A 19,585-nucleotide genomic window follows, 5' to 3' on the forward strand; every position below is an offset into this window, starting at 1 on the left:
TTATCATTTAGATTCAGACTTCAGAGATATCAGCGTTAGAAGACTTTTTCCTCCCGTCCGCTATAATGGAGGCTTGGAGGGGGGACACTTTTTGATGACGCACCAACCGGAAGTGGTTTCGAAAGGTTCGACAACAGACGCGCTCAGACTGTAGTGTATCACTCGCCGATATCAAACAATTAAATCTCTTAATTTAGTTTAATCTCCGTCCTGGGAAGACAACTGGATAGGCTTCAAAAGGCCGAACTTCCGTCCTGGCCAGTTAATGTGTTAAGTAAATCTGTTGTAATGTAATGTAATTGTATCTATTATAATCTGTATTCATTTTAAAGTGCACTGTTGCACTCTGTATTTTATTCTGTAAAGCACTTTGAATTGCTTTTGAGTATGAAAGGTGCTATATAAATAAAATTGCCTTGCCTTGCCTAAGTACTGTACTGAAGTAAAACTACTTGGTAAGCTTCTTTCCCCGAACAATCAGATACATGAACGAACTCATATGAACCATAGTGTACCCCCCCCCCCCCCCCCCCCCCCCCAACGCTGCTGCATTGTCTGTAAGGAAGCCAAACAAAAATAAGTTTTACTCTCATGTACCTGTACACAAGATGTGTACCCTGACCTTTGTTACTCAACCGTCTGGGCCCCTAGAGGCTGCTGAGCCAGGCTGACGGTTAGCTCAACCGTCTGGGCCCCTAGAGGCTGCTGAGCCAGGCTGACGGTTAGCTCAACCGTCTGGGCCCCTAGAGGCTGCTGAGCCAGCCTGACGCCACGTGTCCCCGTCCCCGTCCCCCATCTCTCTCCTCATTTCCTGTCAGTCTACTTTCAAACTATCAATAAAAGGCAGAAAAAGCCAAAAAATATCTTAAGAAAAGAAAGTCAAAGTCCTCACCCCGTCCTGCTGCGACGGCCCTCTGCTCTGCGTGCGGGAGGAGGAGGAGTCCCCCCGCCTCTTCTCCCCGCCGTCTTTTCCCTCCTCCTCGTCTTCCTCCTCCTCCTCTTCTCCGTCCTCGGCGTCGCCTCCCCCGCCGTCCCCCTCTCCCCCCCCCTCCTCCTCCTCTTCCTCCTCCTCCTCCTCCTCCTCCAGGTCCTCGTCCTCGTCGTCGTCTGGCTCCTCCCCTTCCTCCGCGGCGGCCAGGTAGGACCCTGACATGGAGCACATGGAGTGTGACGACGCCATGGACATCACTGACTGGGCCAGGCTGCTGCTGCTGACCGGCTCTGAACACGTCATAACGGACAGTATCACTGACTGACTGGGCCGGGCCAGAGCCATCCAACAGGAGGGTTAGGATATGGGCCGGGCCAGAGCCCTCCAATAGAAGGGTTAGGATATGGGCCGGGCCAGAGCCCTCCAATAGAAGGGTTAGGATATTGAGGGGGCAGAAACCGAGCGCTCGAGCGCTGTTCATGCAGCCTGAAAGGGGGACAAGCTGGAGTTTAACCCATTCTGACCTGAGATCAGATTCATACGAGGTTTCCACTGGACACACGCTGGTCTGACGAACCCATTCTGACCTGAGATCAGATTCTAAAAATGTCAGTCGTTCTTCGATTTTTCAAAAATAGCAGACCTACAAGCTCGTATTGCGCCACTCGGTGGCGCGATATGAGCTTGTAGATCTGCTATTTTTCAATAGCTAAAGCACGACATGATGCCAACACCAAAATGGGTGCCCGGTCAGAATGGGTTAAAATACGTTGTTTTCAACGAGGGCGGCGCAAATGAGAGCTATTTTAGGCACGTGACCCCACTTTGGGAACCACTGGTTTACGTCATGTTGTAGTCACTGATTTGTAGTCATCATCAGGCAGGAAACCACAAGGCGGAATAAGAATTCCTCCATTATCATAGTACTGATTCCCGCCTTGTGGTTTCCTGCCAGATGACTACAAATCATTGACTACAACATGACGGAAGTTACCATCCGGATCATAAACCCCGAAATGGAACGCTGCCCAGGCTGGAGGGCCGGCTCTACAACACGTTACGGATATGAGACACTAGCTGAACATCACTGACTGACTGGGCCGGGCTGCTTGCTGCTTACTGACATGAAGACATGACGACACAACGCTACAGGCTACCATTCATTTAGATCAGGGATGTCAAACTCAAATACACAGTGGGCCAAAATAAAGAAATTGGTACAAGTCGAGGGCCGGACTGTGTTTCAACACACAGGCCATTTTTGGGGAGAGGGGTAGCTGAAAGTTGACCACAAGTGATGTACTTTCACTGCTGATCAATAGTGAAGATAAGACGCATGCTTGCGGGCCCTCAATACGTGACAATGCACTCGCAGTGCATTGTGGGACTTGTAGTATTATGGTGGTCCGTGCAGTATACCAGAGGGCCAGTTCTAATACTAATTAAATATCATCCCGCGGGCCAAAGATAATTCATTCACGGGCCTGATTTGGCCCCCGGGCCTTGAGTTTGACATATATGATTTAGATGGAAGCCAGCGACGTCAAGATACGTACAAAGATACATCTGAACATTTGTAGCTGCTAGAAGAAACAAATAAAGTTGAGCTGGTTTAAAGTTCAGCTACAAAGCGACAGATACTGTATATAGCGGCACACACACAAAGCCACACATTGGAGCGGCAACACCAGTAAATGCATTCAAAGTCCATAGACTTGGCCGGCCGATGACGTAATTTCGGAAAGCCATGCATTGGAGGGGCTCTCTTTTGGGTCTTGAGCTAAAACGGTTTGTGAACCACTGACTTAGGGCCCCCTCCGAAATCACGTACTCTATTTAGTATGCCAAATGGATCAGGACAAGAAGGGCCCACAGGGAGAACAGAACGCCTTTTGAGTTGTCAGCGCCAGCCGTCCATGTATTTGTCTACGGTGGTGAAGACGCGTTTAGTGCGCTCCTCAACTCAGCACTATAGCCGTCACACTTTGGCACAGACAGGACCGTTTGGGCAGTGAGCACCTCAACGGGTGCTGTGTGTGTGTGTGTGTGTGTGTGTGTGTGTGTGCGAGCGAGCGTGATATGGACCATGGTATCCAAAACGCTCCTCAGCTCGAAAAGGCCGTTCTGTGCAGGGCACTGCCCATAAGGGTAACCAGAATGCTCGCCCCCAAACATGCTCGCCCCTCATCATGCAGCGGCTCTGTTCGTTAGAAATACGTTTAGGTTTAGGCAGTTTTACTGAGGTTACGTTTAGGATTACCTGGTTGGCGACCGCTCTGAGGTCGCCGGATTTGACCCGGCCGGGGCGAGCGTGTTTTGGGGCGAGCGTTCTTGTATTCCCCCCTCAGAATTTGAGTATGTTTTAGAGAGAGAGAAAAAGACAGACGGAGCACCGCAGCCATATCGGAAAGAAATTGGTCCTCTTCCTTACTTCCGTCACAGGTGTTACCAATGAATGATACTAATTAAGGCTCTCAAACGTTTTTTTTATTTTTCATTTCAAGAACCCCCATAACTCTGAGAGTGTCCATTTGGAACCACCTCAAGGAAGTGTTTTTTTTTTGGCTTTCGCCTTTATTTTATATTTTTTATGGAGGCAAATGGAGAGACTTGCACACTGCCAGACTGGATTACCAGCCAAGGTGCCTGGACCGCTGAGCCACGGCCCAGGACCTGAAACCCACTTTGAGACCCACTGGTGTAGCGGAGTGTTTCCAGTGAGCCAACATGCACACTAGCAGCACCCTGACTCTGTTTGACCAGAATGGAACAGAGCCTTCATTAGTATCATTAACACCGACTCCGTTTGACCAGAATGGAACAGAGCCTTCATTAGCATCATTAACACTGACTCTGTTTGACCAGAATGGAACAGAGCCTTCATTAGTATCATTAACACCGACTCTGTTTGACCAGAATGGAACAGAGCCTTCATTAGTATCATTAACACCGACTCTGTTTGACCAGAATGGAACAGAGCTTTCATTAGTATCATTACTACTGACTCTGTTTGACCAGAATGGAACAGAGCCTTCATTAGTATCATTAACACCGACTCTGTTTGACCAGAATGGAACAGAGCCTTCATTAGTATCATTACTACTGACTCTGTTTGACCAGAATGGAACAGAGCCTTCATTAGTATCATTAACACCGACTCTGTTTGACCAGAATGGAACAGAGCCTTCATTAGTATCATTAACACCGACTCTGTTTGACCAGAATGGAACAGAGCCTTCATTAGTATCATTAACACCGACTCTGTTTGACCAGAATGGAACAGAGCCTTCATTAGTATCATTAACACCGACTCTGTTTGACCAGAATGGAACAGAGCCTTCATTAGTATCATTAACACCGACTCTGTTTGACCAGAATGGAACAGAGCCTTCATTAGTATCATTAACACCGACTCTGTTTGACCAGAATGGAACAGAGCCTTCATTAGTATCATTAACACCGACTCTGTTTGACCAGAATGGAACAGAGCCTTCATTAGTATCATTAACACCGACTCTGTTTGACCAGAATGCAACAGAGCCGTCATTGGTATCATTAACACCGACTCTGTTTGACCAGAATGCAACAGAGCCTTCATTAGTATCATTAACACCGACTCTGTTTGACCAGAATGCAACAGAGCCGTCATTGGTATCATTAACACTGACTCTGTTTGACCAGAATGCAACAGAGCCTTCATTAGTATCATTAACACTGACTCTGTTTGACCAGAATGGAACAGAGCCTTCATTAGCATCATTAACACTGACTCTGTTTGACCAGAATGCAACAGAGCCGTCGTTGGTATCATTAACACTGACTCTGTTTGACCAGAATGGAACAGAGCCTTCGTTAGCATCATTAACACTGACTCTGTTTGACCAGAATGGAACAGAGCCTTCTTTAGCATCATTAACACCGACTCCGTTTGACCAGAATGGAACAGAGCCTTCGTTAGTATCATTAACACTGACTCCGTTTGACCAGAATGGAACAGAGCCTTCGTTAGCATCATTAACACTGACTCCGTTTGACCAGAATGGAACAGAGCCTTCATTAGCATCATTAACACCGACTCCGTTTGACCAGAATGGAACAGAGCCTTCGTTAGCATCATTAACACTGACTCCGTTTGACCAGAATGGAACAGAGCCTTCTTTAGCATCATTAACACCGACTCCGTTTGACCAGAATGGAACAGAGCCTTCATTGGTGTAGTTTTTGAGGCCCAATTTCTGTCCGACAAGGAAAGAAGGAGAGACAGAGGGATATAGGGAGCAAGCAGCAGGAGGGGGGGGGGGGTGGCTGGGGGGAGGGAGGGACCGACTAACCTGGGCCAGTGCTGGGTATTAGACAATGATAACAGACAGTAGGGGGCGCTGAAGAACCCGCCCCGCTTGAGCCCGAACCACTCATAAGATGCAATGGAAAAGTGGTCACAGCACTGCACTCACATGTACAACAAATGCATTCTATTCTATTCCTTCACACTGTTTTCCTTCCCAGTGTGGCGGAGGAAGAAGATGGCTGCCTATAAGGATGTCGTTCACCGTGATCTCCCGCTCTTGTTTTTAACCCATTCTGACCTGAGATCAGATTCTACAAATGTCTTCTACATCCTGACAGTTTTCTGAAAAAAGCTATGTTTCTATGTCAGTCGTTCTTCGATTTTTCAAAAAATAGCAGACCTACATGCTCGTAGCGCGCCACTCGGTGGCGCGCTATGAGCTTGTAGATCTGCTATTTTTCAATAGCTAAAGCATAACATGATGCGAACACCAAAAAGGGGTTCCCACCCAAAATGGGATAAACATAATACTCCTTTGGATTCTGTTGTGTGTAAAACAATTAGTAAACGATTCTCAAACTAGTGGAGGGGATATTTCGCGCAAATCTGTCTAAAAGCGCCCAACATTTTTGCACGGATGTAGCCATGCAGGGCAACGCTCGAATGATTTAGTTAGTAGGGCGCCCGAGCCGGTGACCTTCAGGGTCGCCACAGCGGCCAAATCCAGAAGGCAAAGTAAATGTCATTATGCTTTAGCCTAAGTAGCATGTGACGTGTCGAACTAGAGGGTTTTCATGATGCTGAATCCATCCTTTAAGTAGCATGTGACATGTCAAACTAGAGGGGTTTCATGATGCTGAATCCATTCTTTAAGTAGCATGTGACATGTCAAACTAGGGGCTTTTCATGATTCTGAATCCATTCTTTAAGTAGCATGTGACATGTCAAACTAGAGGGTTTTCATGATGCTGAATCCATTCTTTAACCCATTGACTGCTACCATTTATTGAGAAATTAGGACCTAATTCACGCCAGCATTTTTTAAATTTGAGCTCTTATTTTGAAAAGCCACATTTTGCCTCAACTGGAAGTGAGCTTATCCCTGCCAGCTTTACATTGCCAAGACAACCTCTGTTTACATCATCGGATCATTGCCGGTACACTATAGCACTCCACAACGTCGGCTCGTGCCGTCAAAGAAACGCTGTTTTGACCAAAAATGCCATCTGGGACAAGGAATAGGAGATACAGGCGATTGAAAGAAACGGATAGAATGGATTCTTATGGCGACGGCGATCTAAGATGAAAGATCCAGTGCAGTGCTAACAACACTGCTAGCTAACCGGCTAACGTGAGTAGCATTATGGCTCGATCGATCATATGCACTATAAAAGCGCAATTGCCGAAGGGCTTCGGCAATGGCGCGGAAACGGTTAAGTAGCATGTGACATGTCAAACTAGAGGGTTTTCATGATGCTGAATCCATTCTTTAAGTAGCATGTGACATGTCAAACTAGAGGGTTTTCATGATGCTGAATCCATTCTTTAAGTAGCATGTGACATGTCAAACTAGGGGGTTTTCATGATGCTGAATCCATTCTTTAAGTAGCATGTGACGTGTCAAACTAGAGGGTTTTCATGATGCTGAATCCATTCTTTAAGTATCATGTGACATGTCAAACTAGAGGGTTTTCATGATGCTGAATCCATTCTTTAAGTAGCATGTGACATGTCAAACTAGAGGGTTTTCATGATGCTGAATCCATTCTTTAAGTAGCATGTGACGTGTCAAACTAGAGGGTTTTCATGATGCTGAATCCATTCTTTAAGTAGCATGTGACATGTCAAACTAGGGGGTTTTCATGATGCTGAATCCATTCTTTAAGTATCATGTGACATGTCAAACTAGAGGGTTTTCATGATGCTGAATCCATTCTTTAAGTAGCATGTGACATGTCAAACTAGGGGCTTTTCATGATTCTGAATCCACTCCAAGCATTAAGTTTTGCACAAAGAAAAAACACTCGTTGGGCTAAAAATGGCCATTGCCATAATCACAAATGTGACGAGGTCAGCACATTTGGGCACATTTGGGCAAGTGGCTATATGGCCGAATTTAGCCCAAAGATAGTTTTTTTGTGAAAAACGAATTATTGGAATGGATTCAGAATCATTAAAACCCCCATAGTCTGACACGTCACATGCTACTTAATGCATAATGAAACGTAGAACTTTTTGCCTTATATAGATTGTTAATGGTGGCCATATGGATTTGGCCGCTGTGGCGACCTCCTCGAAGCTCGCCAGGTCGGGTGCCCTATAGCTAAATCATTCGAGCATGACCTGGGCAAAATATGGTGCTTTTAGACGAATTAGCGCAAAATCATATACTTATCTCTTCCTATGCTCCACTACTAGACCATTCGTCCGAGAAAAACAAAAGACAGCCTCCAGTCTCTGGCATTATAGGCCTGTCACAATTATCACCGACAGACTGGCTCGAGTCATTCTACACCTGGCAAAGTTTATCCTCGGTCGTGAATTCTCCCCACTACTAGGTGCTATATGAATAAAGCTTAAGAATATTTATTGTGTGTGTGTGTGTGTGTGTGTGTGTGTGTGTGTGTGTGTGTGTGTGTGTGTGTGTACCTTCGGGGGAGGTGATGGTGGAGGACAGTGGGGTTCCCATGCAGGAGGACTGCTCTATAGCTCCAGACGACGACAGGGTCAGGTTCTCGCTCTCCGGGGTCACGCCGCACTGCCAACGCCAAAGAGACCACATCCACAGTCAACAACCACAGGTGTTCCCATATACAGAATCATGATGTTATTAAGCCATTTTGGGCAGGAACCCCTTTTGGTGTTTTAAATATTATGTTATAATTTAGCTATTGAAAAATAGCAGATCTACAAGCTCATAGCGCGCCACCGAGTGGCGCTGCTACTTTTGAAAAATCGTTAAAATGTGGCGCAAATCATTGAATATGTATTTCAGAGCGAACATTTTTAACTAAAATATTTGCTTCTGGGGGAGTCCCTTGAACTGCATATATTGAGATGGGGGTCCGTGTGGCCCAATAGAGATAATTCTGGGGGTCCTTGACAGGAAAAAGGTTGAGCACCACTGACATAGAAACATGTTTTTTTTCAGAAAAATGTTAGGATTTAGAAGCCTTTTTTTAATAGACTTCAGTCCAAAATGGGTTAAGCATTGCAATATAAATCAAATCGGCACCCTAGGCATGGAGATCGTATCACATCGGGAGGCAAGTGAACCGTCCCACCCCTAATATTGTTTAGACCGATATAGGTTATTGGTTCACCTGGGAATGGAACAGGCCTAGTTTACTGAGGCACTGCACGGACTCTCTGCATTCTATGTACAGTACTGCATACAGTTTACTGAGGCACTGCACGGACTCTCTGCATTCTATGTACAGTACTGCATACAGTTTACTGAGGCACTGCACGGACTCTCTGCATTCTATGTACAGTACTGCATACATGGGCAACTGGCGGCCCAAAATACTGATATATGATTGATTTCAGCTGTTACAATTCCAAACATGACCCGCTTTTATTACTTCAGTCCATATTAGTAACTGAATGACTAGTATTAGAAATGTATTGTCTTTTTTTATGTGTTAAGGATTTCAATACAAATGATAGAAAAAATAGCTGATCTACAAGCTCAGAACGTGTCGCACTGTGACATGTTTTGACCTTGTAGATCAGCAATTTTTGCTATATGCAACATGGCCCTCTGGAGTGAGTGTGGAACTATAGTGGCTCTCTGGAGTGAGTGTGGAACTATAGTGGCCCTCTGGAGTGAGTGTGGAACTATAGTGGCTCTCTGGAGTGAGTGTGGAACTATAGTGGCCCTCTGGAGTGAGTGTGGAACTATAGTGGCTCTCTGGAGTGAGTGTGGAACTATAGTGGCTCTCTGTAGTGAGTGTGGAACTATAGTGGCCCTCTGGAGTGAGTGTGGAACTATAGTGGCCCTCTGGTGTGAGTGTGGAACTATAGTGGCCCTCTGGAGTGAGTGTGGAACTATAGTGGCTCTCTGGAGTGAGTGTGGAACTATAGTGGCTCTCTGGAGTGAGTGTGGAACTATAGTGGCTCTCTGGAGTGAGTGTGGAACTATAGTGGCTCTCTGGAGTGAGTGTGGAACTATAGTGGCTCTCTGGAGTGAGTGTGGAACTATAGTGGCTCTCTGGAGTGAGTGTGGAACTATAGTGGCTCTCTGGAGTGAGTGTGGAACTATAGTGGCCCTCTGGAGTGAGTGTGGAACTATAGTGGCTCTCTGGAGTGAGTGTGGAACTATAGTGGCCCTCTGGAGTGAGTGTGGAACTATAGTGGCTCTCTGGAGTGAGTGTGGAACTATAGTGGCTCTCTGTAGTGAGTGTGGAACTATAGTGGCCCTCTGGAGTGAGTGTGGAACTATAGTGGCCCTCTGGTGTGAGTGTGGAACTATAGTGGCCCTCTGGAGTGAGTGTGGAACTATAGTGGCTCTCTGGAGTGAGTGTGGAACTATAGTGGCTCTCTGGAGTGAGTGTGGAACTATAGTGGCTCTCTGGAGTGAGTGTGGAACTATAGTGGCTCTCTGGAGTGAGTGTGGAACTATAGTGGCTCTCTGGAGTGAGTGTGGAACTATAGTGGCTCTCTGGAGTGAGTGTGGAACTATAGTGGCTCTCTGGAGTGAGTGTGGAACTATAGTGGCCCTCTGGAGTGAGTGTGGAACTATAGTGGCCCTCTGGAGTGAGTGTGGAACTATAGTGGCCCTCTGGAGTGAATGTGGAACTATAGTGGCTCTCTGAAGTGAGTGTGGAACTATAGTGGCTCTCTGGAGTGAGTGTGGAACTATAGTGGCTCTCTGGAGTGAGTGTGGAACTATAGTGGCCCTCTGGAGTGAGTGTGGAACTATAGTGGCCCTCTGGAGTGAGTGTGGAACTATAGTGGCCCTCTGGAGTGAATGTGGAACTATAGTGGCTCTCTGAAGTGAGTGTGGAACTATAGTGGCTCTCTGGAGTGAGTGTGGAACTATAGTGGCTCTCTGGAGTGAGTGTGGAACTATAGTGGCCCTCTGGAGTGAGTGTAGGACTATAGTGGCCCTCTGGAGTGAGTGTGGAACTATAGTGGCCCTCTGGAGTGAGTGTGGAACTATAGTGGCCCTCTGGAGTGAGTGTGGAACTATAGTGGCCCTCTGGAGTGAGTGTAGGACTATAGTCTCCAATGGAGACTGGGGAGACAGCAGGGGTGGGAAACTTTGACGATGGAGACTCTCCATCGTCAAAGTTTCCCACCCCTGCTGTACTGTTTGTGTTTACCTTGCTTACTGTAAGTCATTCTGGGTAAGAGTGTCTGCTAAGTTGTAAACCAGCTGGTTCTCCATTGCTACACCAGCTGGTTCTCAGCATGGTGTCAGTCGTAAATCGTACCTCTTGCTGGTTCTCAGCCGGTTTGCGGCGGCAGTGAACCTCTGACTCGCTGCACGTCTTCTCGTCCTCCTCTTCGGGGAGCACGGAGGAATTCTGGGAAAGCGACCTGAAATTAGAAAGATGTACTAGGATGAGAAACAAAAACATACACACAGAAGAACACTGCTAACATGATAGCATGCTAACATGATTAATGAATAATGGTATTTTTTTTTATATATTTTTTTTTTATCCCACGATTTTGTAACCCATTTCTCACCCCTGTGTCAATCGTCTAATGTGATCCTGGGCTCTACACAGCCTCCATATATGGGGAACATGGGGAGAGCAACGGACTTGAACTCATGCTTCCTTCATGCCTGAGTGTCCAAGTTGCTCCTTTACACCTGACAGGGCGGAGTTTCCCTGGTTGGACATAGCGCGTGGAAGGACCACGTTATTCCAACCAGTTCCTTTCCCCTCCATCAGGCGCCCCGGCTGGCCAGGGGGAGGCAGTTTAGAGACCAGGATTACTGTATGTTTTTTGTGAGGGTACCTACCCTAGGGGACACGGGGAGAACATGCAAAGAATAATGGTCTTACTTGGATCCACTCTTCTTGAGCTTGAGTCCCTGCTGGCCGGAGAGCGTGTGGTCCAGTGGGGAGTGGGAGCGGGCGGGGGCCGGGTGCGTCTCTCCGCTGTACGGGGGCAGCGCTCCGCTGAGGTGGCTGGGGCCCGAGTTGAGCGGGGGCCCCCCGCCCGCCAGCGACGTGCCCAGGGGTCCGTTCAGCGCCTCCAACAGGGACACCGCCTCGTAGCCCGGGGGGATGTGCTCCGACGCCTGGTGTCACACACACACACACACACACACACACACACACACACACACGCACACGCACGAGGGAAAGGTCTGTTTATAGATTTATAGATACAGTATACATTTCGTTCGACTAAATCAACTGTAGATTTAGTCGACTAAAATCATATGGAATTTAGTCGACAAATAAACTAGACTAACACTAAAACATTCCAGGGGACTAAATTAAAACTATTCAAGAGACTATGACTAAAACTAAAAATCTGCTGCCAAAAACAACACTGGAAAGCTAGGCGACATTATAGGGACATACCGAGTGCTGCGAGGTGATGACAGGGTTGAAGGTGGACACTAGGGGACATACGGGGACATACGGGGACGTACGGGGACGTACGGGGACATACGGGGACATACGGGGACATACGGGGCCATACGGGGACATACGGGGCCATACGGGGACATACGGGGACGTACGGGGACGTACGGGGCCATACGGGGACATACGGGGACATACGGGGACATACGGGGACATACGGGGACATTAGGGACATACCGAGTGCTCCTCAGAGTCAGAGGTCTGTGAGGTGATGACAGGGTTGAAGGTGGACACTAGGGGACATACGGGGACATACGGGGACGTACGGGGACGTACGGGGACATACGGGGACATACGGGGACATACGGGGCCATACGGGGACATACGGGGCCATACGGGGACATACGGGGACGTACGGGGACGTACGGGGCCATACGGGGACATACGGGGACATACGGGGACATACGGGGACATACGGGGACATTAGGGACATACCGAGTGCTCCTCAGAGTCAGAGGTCTGCGAGGTGATGACAGGGTTGAAGGTGGACGCTAGGGGACATACGGGGACATACGGGGACATACGGGGACATACGGGGACATACGGGGACATTAGGGACATACGGGGACATACGGGGACATTAGGGACATACGGGGACATTAGGGACATACGGGGACATACGGGGACATACGGGGACATTAGGGACATACGGGGACATTAGGGACATACGGGGACATACGGGGACATACGGGGACATACGGGGACATTGGGGACATACGGGGACATACGGGGACATTAGGGACATACGGGGACATTAGGGACATACGGGGACATTAGGGACATACCGAGTGCTCTTCAGAGTCAGAGGTCTGTGAGGTGATGACAGGGTTGAAGGTGGACGCTAGGGGACATACGGGGACATACGGGGACATTGGGGACATACGGGGACATACGGGGACATTAGGGACATACGGGGACATTAGGGACATACCGAGTGCTCTTCAGAGTCAGAGGTCTGCGAGGTGATGACAGGGTTGAAGGTGGACGGGGACAGAGGGCTCAGCTTCTTCCTCATGGCTCGGATCTGCAGCAGAGCTCGGAACGCTGTCGGGATCAATGCGTGGACAAAGAGAGAGAGAAAACAGAAAGACCAAACGATACGTTAATCACATCAACAACAACCAAAGATTTGGACACATAATAATGGCGCTTGGAAGTGTCCAAGTCATGACGCCATGTTCATGACCAAACGCCTGTCACGAAAATGTGGTCTCACTTCCTTCCTGGACTACAAAGTCACACCTCCATGCAGCCTCCCCCCCCCCCTCTCCACAAGGAGGGGAAGTTCACTAAAGCATTATGGGCATTGTAGGAATTCAGCAATCCAGTCAAACCCTAGCCCCCTTTCTGAAACCAGCTCCTCGCCAGTCGCCCTACACACTTGCCCTCGATATGCGCGTTCACGCGAGGCTGCGCCATATTAAGTGTTGTCCGAAACCAAGCAGCCTTGAGTGGAAGTGGCTTATAAAGCCCTCAAGAGCGAGTCTGTGCCGATCTAGACTCGATTGCCTTGTGCAGCCCTGCTTTCTGTCCGCATGGAAACCGCGACCTACAAATGGAAGTACCACTACAAATAAATGATAAATAAACTCCTCCTAAACAATCTTCATCTGATGCAGAATAGACAACGCTCCAACTGATGTTCACAAGGGCTCTTTATTTACCCCACCGTGAAAAACTATAAATGAAACCACACAAACAAAACAACTTTTAACACAATGATTTATAAACACCATGGATGTAAATGTCATTTTTGACAGTCATGCTGTATTTCCTTTTTCCATATTAATGAAATCCACATGTCACACAAACATACACGATGCAATGCAATATAACTGTACAAACAAAATAACAGGTAACACAATTGCATGATGGTAACCATGGCAACGAATAGTGTCTGTTTCCTGTTTCTTCACAAGGAGGGCGAGTGTATTTCCAAACAGTTTTTTATACCCAGCACCCTAATCAAGGGAACTTGATTCAGCTGGAGGGGCACTTCCTGACGAGGGAACCTCCCGAGAGCACTTCAAGTCAAGGGACTGGTTTCAGAAAGGGAGTAGTAGTCAAACACACAGACTTCATTATGTTTCTGGCTATAGGGTGCACATTTCAAACTGTGCTGCTGTTATGTACTACAAATACAAATACTGCAGTCACTTGAGCCCCAAGAATATCTTAAAAAAGCAATGATTTACATCATCTGTTACCAACCATTAAATGAAATTACTTCTCCTACATTTTTGTTGTTGACATGGACATGTAGGGGGAAAAAAATTTAAAATTCCATTTGTTGGAGTGTTCAAACTTCCAAACTATTATTTTCTTCTCCGTGGGCCTATGCAGGCCGGGTTAGATTTATATTTATTATTATTATATTATTATTATTATTATTATATTTATATTATTTTCTTCTCCATGGGCCTCTGAACTACTCAAACCGTATGTTCCCACAAGGACCCTCAGGTCCTCTGACCAGCTTCTCCTGGTGGTGCCTAAATCAAGGCTGAAGCTCAGAGGGAACCGGGCTTTTGCAGTCGCAGCTCCCAAGCTCTGGAATGAGCTGCCTCTGCACATAAGACAGGCCCCCCACTCTTCAGGTGTTTAAATCACGCCTCAAGACATATTTTTATTCTTTGGCTTTTCCTAGCATAGTATGAGCTTTTTGATGTTGAAAGTGACACTGTGTACTGTATGTTGTTTGTTTTTAAATGAAGTTGTGAATTTTATTATTTTTTTGTAAAGCACTTTGGTACAACTTGTTGTTATTTAAATGTGCTATAGAAATAAAGATGGTATGGTATGGTATGCAGGCCGGGTTAGATTTCTATTTCAGAGAGTGGGCCATTTTCTTTTATACGACAAACTATAAAAACTGACCAAAGTGACCAAAAACAGCAGATCTACACAAGGTCAGATCGTGCAGCATTATATGACACGTTGTGAGCTTAATGTAGATTATTGTTGAATAGAGAAAAAATACAAATAAATGGAAAGATGGCCCTGTTTAAGAGCAGGGCTCTGAGGAGGGCCAGGAAGATCATGGCTGACCCCGCACACCCAGAAGAAGATCATGGCTGACCCCGCACACCCAGAAGAAGATCATGGCTGACCCCGCACACCCAGAAGAAGATCATGGCTGACCCCGCACACCCAGGAAGATCATGGCTGACCCCGCACACCCAGAAGAAGATCATGGCTGACCCCGCACACCCAGAAGAAGATCATGGCTGACCCCGCACACCCAGAAGAAGATCATGGCTGACCCCGCACACCCAGAAGAAGATCATGGCTGACCCCGCACACCCAGGCCACAGTCTTTTGACCCCGCTCCCCTCAGGCAGGAGGCTGCGTTCCCTAAAGACTAAAACACTCAAACAGTTTTTTCCCCATGACAATCCGGCTCCTCAATTCTGCTGGTCCAAACTATTCATTATACGTATTTATTATAATTTTTATTTCATTTCACTATCATTTTGCACTATGTTGTTTTTGCACTATCTTGTCCTGTTTTGCACTTAAATGTCATAACTGCACTCTGCTGTTCACCGAACCAAATTCCTAACATGTTTACATGTAATGGCAATAAAGTCTTCTGATTCTGATTCTGATTCTGAAAGATAGGTTACGCCAGGGTTGCTATGGTTACACCTACTGTACTACAGTGTGAAGATACACTGCAGTGAAACAGTGGAACACTGCAGAGTGGAACACCACTTACAGTACCTACATACGCCACTAGATGGCACAAAGGTTCACCTGCTGGGAACAGTCTACTCTACTCCCTACTTTACAAGAGAATGAACATAGTAACAAATTAACAGAATGGCACAAATAATAAGCTCAGTTAACCCATTCTGACCTGAGATCAGATTCATACGAGGTTTCCACTGGACACACACTGGTCTGATTATTAACCCATTCTGACCTGAGATCAGATTCTAAAAATGTCAGTCGTTTTAGATTTTTCAAAAATAGCAGACCTACAAGCTCATAGCGCGCCACTCGGTGGCGCGCTATGAGCTTGTAGATCTGCTATTTTTCAATAGATAAAGCATAACATGATGCTAACGTCAGAATGGGTTAAAATGTAAATCGTTGCTGTCGGGAGGTAACCTCATTTTTGATAATTTTTGTTGCCATAAATCAGTGCTATTGAACAGATGCTGTATTTATCTGGTACCATTAGGAGTGATAACAGGCAAACGTTGATCACAACAACCATTATTCTACATTATCTAATAGACTTTGTGTAAATTAGGTAATAGCATACGTTTAACCCATTTTGACCTGAGATCAGATTCTATAAAAATGTCTTCTACATCCTGATAGTTTTCTGAAAAAGCTATGTCTTCTATGTCAGCTGTCGTTCTTCGATTTTTCAAAAATAGCAGACCTACAAGCTCGTAGCGCGCCATTCGGTGGCGTGCTATGAGCTTGTAGATCTGCTATTTTTCAATAGCTAAAGCATAACATAATGCTAACACCAACAGTGGTTACCGCCCCAAAATGGGTTAACAATAATTTGGTTTCATTTTACACGCTCAAGAGTTACATCTTTGTTAAACGTCTGCATTACTATACAATAATCTACACAATTAGTGAATGTAGAAGAATTGTAATTATTTTGATCAAGGCTTGCCTGTTATCTCGGTATACCGACATCAATACAGCATGGAAATGTGGACAACATCATATCCAACAACAACAACAAAATATTCGACGTTTTGGGTCTGATCAAATGGTGGTCCGTACATGGCTCAAAGGTCCTGAAAAGAGTTGAAAACCACTGATATAAGCCATCAGAAGACTGACATTGCCTATTATATGTATGAGATGAAGTTACAAAGAAGGCAGTTATGTTGCTTGTATGTATTGTGTAGGCCATTGGGGCTGCTATCTATACTTTGTAACCCAATTATTAGTTTGGCTTCCTCTGCGGTTTGCTCTGCAGATTGTTATGATCATTTAGAAACAATGGACGAGACAAATCAGACGGGAGAAAAAAAGCTTTCTCTATATATACACAACTGTCAAAAGGAGGAGTCGCCATCACATGACACGATGACAAAGACACTGATTCACCACCAGGCTTGTTATCCCATTTTGGGCGGGAACCCCTTTTGGTTTTTGCATTATGTTATGCTTTAGCTGTTGAAAAATAGCAGATCTACAAGCTCGTAGCGCGCCACCGAGTGGCGCGCTACGAGCTTGTAGGTCTGCTATTTTTGAAAGATCGAAGAACGACTGACATAGAAACACAGCTTTTTCAGAAAACTGTCAGGATGTAGAAGACATTTTTAAAATCTGATCTCAGGTCAAAATGTGTTATGGAGGGTTGGATTTACTGGGGGGTTTTGAGGGGGACTATAGCCCCTCCTATGTCCAGCTTTGAGGGTTTGTGTAAATACAAATATTGTCCTAATTTAAGGCCCAAACCACACCAGCTGCAACTCCTTGTGTGTGTTGATTTCGTCGACTAAAACTAAGACGAAAAATGTCCGTCGACTACCTTTTTCCAAGAATAAATGGATTCTAAATGAAAACTAAGCTATGATGACTAAGACTAAGACTACTGACAATTTCATCAACAAATAAAAACTAGACTAAAATGTTAGGATATGGACTAGCGGACAAGAGATCCAGTATAAGTCATTTTACACTTGGTTGCATGCTGAAAATAGCAGATCTACACGCTGCGACTCGTTGTGAGCTTGTAGATCGGCTATTTTCAGCAAGTGTAAAAACAGTCATTACGACGGCATCAAGGCCCGACAAAACACACTTTAGTCAACTGAATCAACCGTAGTTTTAGTCGACTAGAATCCTATGATATTTAGTCGACTGAAACTAGACTAACATGGCATGGCATATGTAGGGATGGGTATCGTTAGGATTTTTTCGAGTCCGGTACCGATTCCGGTTCTGCTTATCGATTCCGGTTCTTAACGGTTCCCTATTTCGGTTCCAAAATGGTATAAAATAACTTAAATAAGAGGTCAAATGTTTATTTAACAAAAAAGCTCAATGTCAATTTGAGTATATATATAATGTACAATGAATAGTGTAACATCCTCTCCTTTATTGAGCCATTTGTGGATAATATAGTGATTATTTTAAATATAATATATCTATTCTGTATTTACCCAGGGCAATAGTGTTGTAGGCTACTTCTCTTACTACTAACTACTGACAATGACAAATAAAAGCATGTCTGAGATCTGAGAGCAACACACACACACACACACACACACACACACACACACACACACACACACACACACACACACACACACACACACACACACACACACACACACACACACACACACACACACACATACACACACACACACACACACACACACACACACACACACACAAATTAGCATTCTCCAGCCGATAGGTGAGAACGGCTTTGCCGACGTGCGAATGGTGGGATCATTGAAAACAAAGGCGGCTTGCAGAAATGTGCATGCTGCCAGAGTAGGCTATCATTTGTTGTTTTTCTTGTTTTTTCGACACCTCTCTTCGACAGTTCGACTGCAAGCTCTAAAGTTAATTAGAGTTTAGTTTAATTAATTTAGAGTCTAAACTAATTGAGCCTCTGGAGTCTGGACCTTACGCCGTGATCACACACACGCATCCGAGGTGGGTTGATGTTGATTCAATGCTGTGCAGCGCACAAACATGCATGATCATGCAGTGAGGCAACTCAGGCAGCAGGGCACAAGACTCCTGTCCCCTCTCTTAAAAGTTTCCTGCCATAAACTTCACTTGAAAATTACGTTTAAGAAACTTTAATTTCATTAATTACATTGACAATGAATGACCAAGTTTTGAGTGATTGTGTAAACACTCAAAAGAATATATATATATATTTTAATATAATTTTTATCCCACGATTTTATAACCCATTTTTCACCCCTGTGTCAATTATCAATTGTGATCCTGGGCTCTACACACCCTCCGCCAACCTAGTCCCCATATATGGGGGACAAGGGGAGAGCAACGGACTTGAACTTGTGCTTCCTTCATGCCTGAGTGTCCCAAGTTGCTCCTTTACACCTGACAGGGGGGAGTTTCCCTGGTTGGACGTAGCGCGTGGAAGGAACACGTTTTTCCGACCAGTTCCTTTCCCCTCCATCAGGCGCCCCGGCTGGCCAGGGGGAGGCAGTTTAGAGACCAGGATTACTACTTGTTTTTTGTCAGGGTACCTACCCTAGGGGACACGGGGAGAACATGTGAGGGTGCCTACCCTCGGGGACACGGGGAGAACATGTGAGGGTGCCTACCCTAGGGGACACGGGGAGAACATGTGAGGGTGCCTACCCTAGGGGACACGGGGAGAACATGTCAGGGTGCCTACCCTAGGGGACACGGGGAGAACATGTGAGGGTACCTACCCTAGGGGACACGGGGAGAACATGTGAGGGTGCCTACCCTGGGGGACACGGGGAGAACATGTGAGGGTGCCTACCCTAGGGGACACGGGGAAAACGTGCAAACTCCACACAGAAAGGCCCTTAATTTCGCCAACCCCGCGTCGGGTATGGGCACTGCTAAATCCCCAAACAGTGTATTTAGAAAGATGGAACGAAAATGGAGCCCATAATGTTTCTAACAGTCGCTGATGGAGCGTGGGTGTAGTTCTGATGGAGCGTGGGTGTAGTTCTGATGGAGTGGGTGGAGTTTTACATGAGAACAGTCTAGCAATCAAAACCATTCAGTGCTGTTTGGAGAACGGGCTTTCATGTG

General features: G+C 46.1%; 1 protein-coding gene across 1 annotated transcript in view; it reads right to left on the reverse strand.

Moving 5' to 3' along the window:
• rnf157 (ring finger protein 157) overlaps positions 1–19,585 on the reverse strand; it is a 64,365-nt gene that overhangs the window by 14,844 nt on the left and 29,936 nt on the right. Inside the window, exons 12-17 of the mRNA XM_083787626.1 lie at positions 12,762–12,874; positions 11,240–11,478; positions 10,658–10,763; positions 7,869–7,977; positions 1,076–1,221; positions 893–1,042 (exon numbers count right to left, since the gene is read on the reverse strand). Coding sequence (XP_083643752.1) covers positions 893–1,042; positions 1,076–1,221; positions 7,869–7,977; positions 10,658–10,763; positions 11,240–11,478; positions 12,762–12,874 — 863 coding nt within the window. The remainder of the gene's footprint in view (positions 1–892; positions 1,043–1,075; positions 1,222–7,868; positions 7,978–10,657; positions 10,764–11,239; positions 11,479–12,761; positions 12,875–19,585) is intronic.

The sequence above is a fragment of the Protomyctophum parallelum genome (genome assembly GCF_964188405.1).
Source record: "Protomyctophum parallelum genome assembly, chromosome: 17".
NCBI lineage: Eukaryota > Metazoa > Chordata > Actinopteri > Myctophiformes > Myctophidae > Protomyctophum > Protomyctophum parallelum.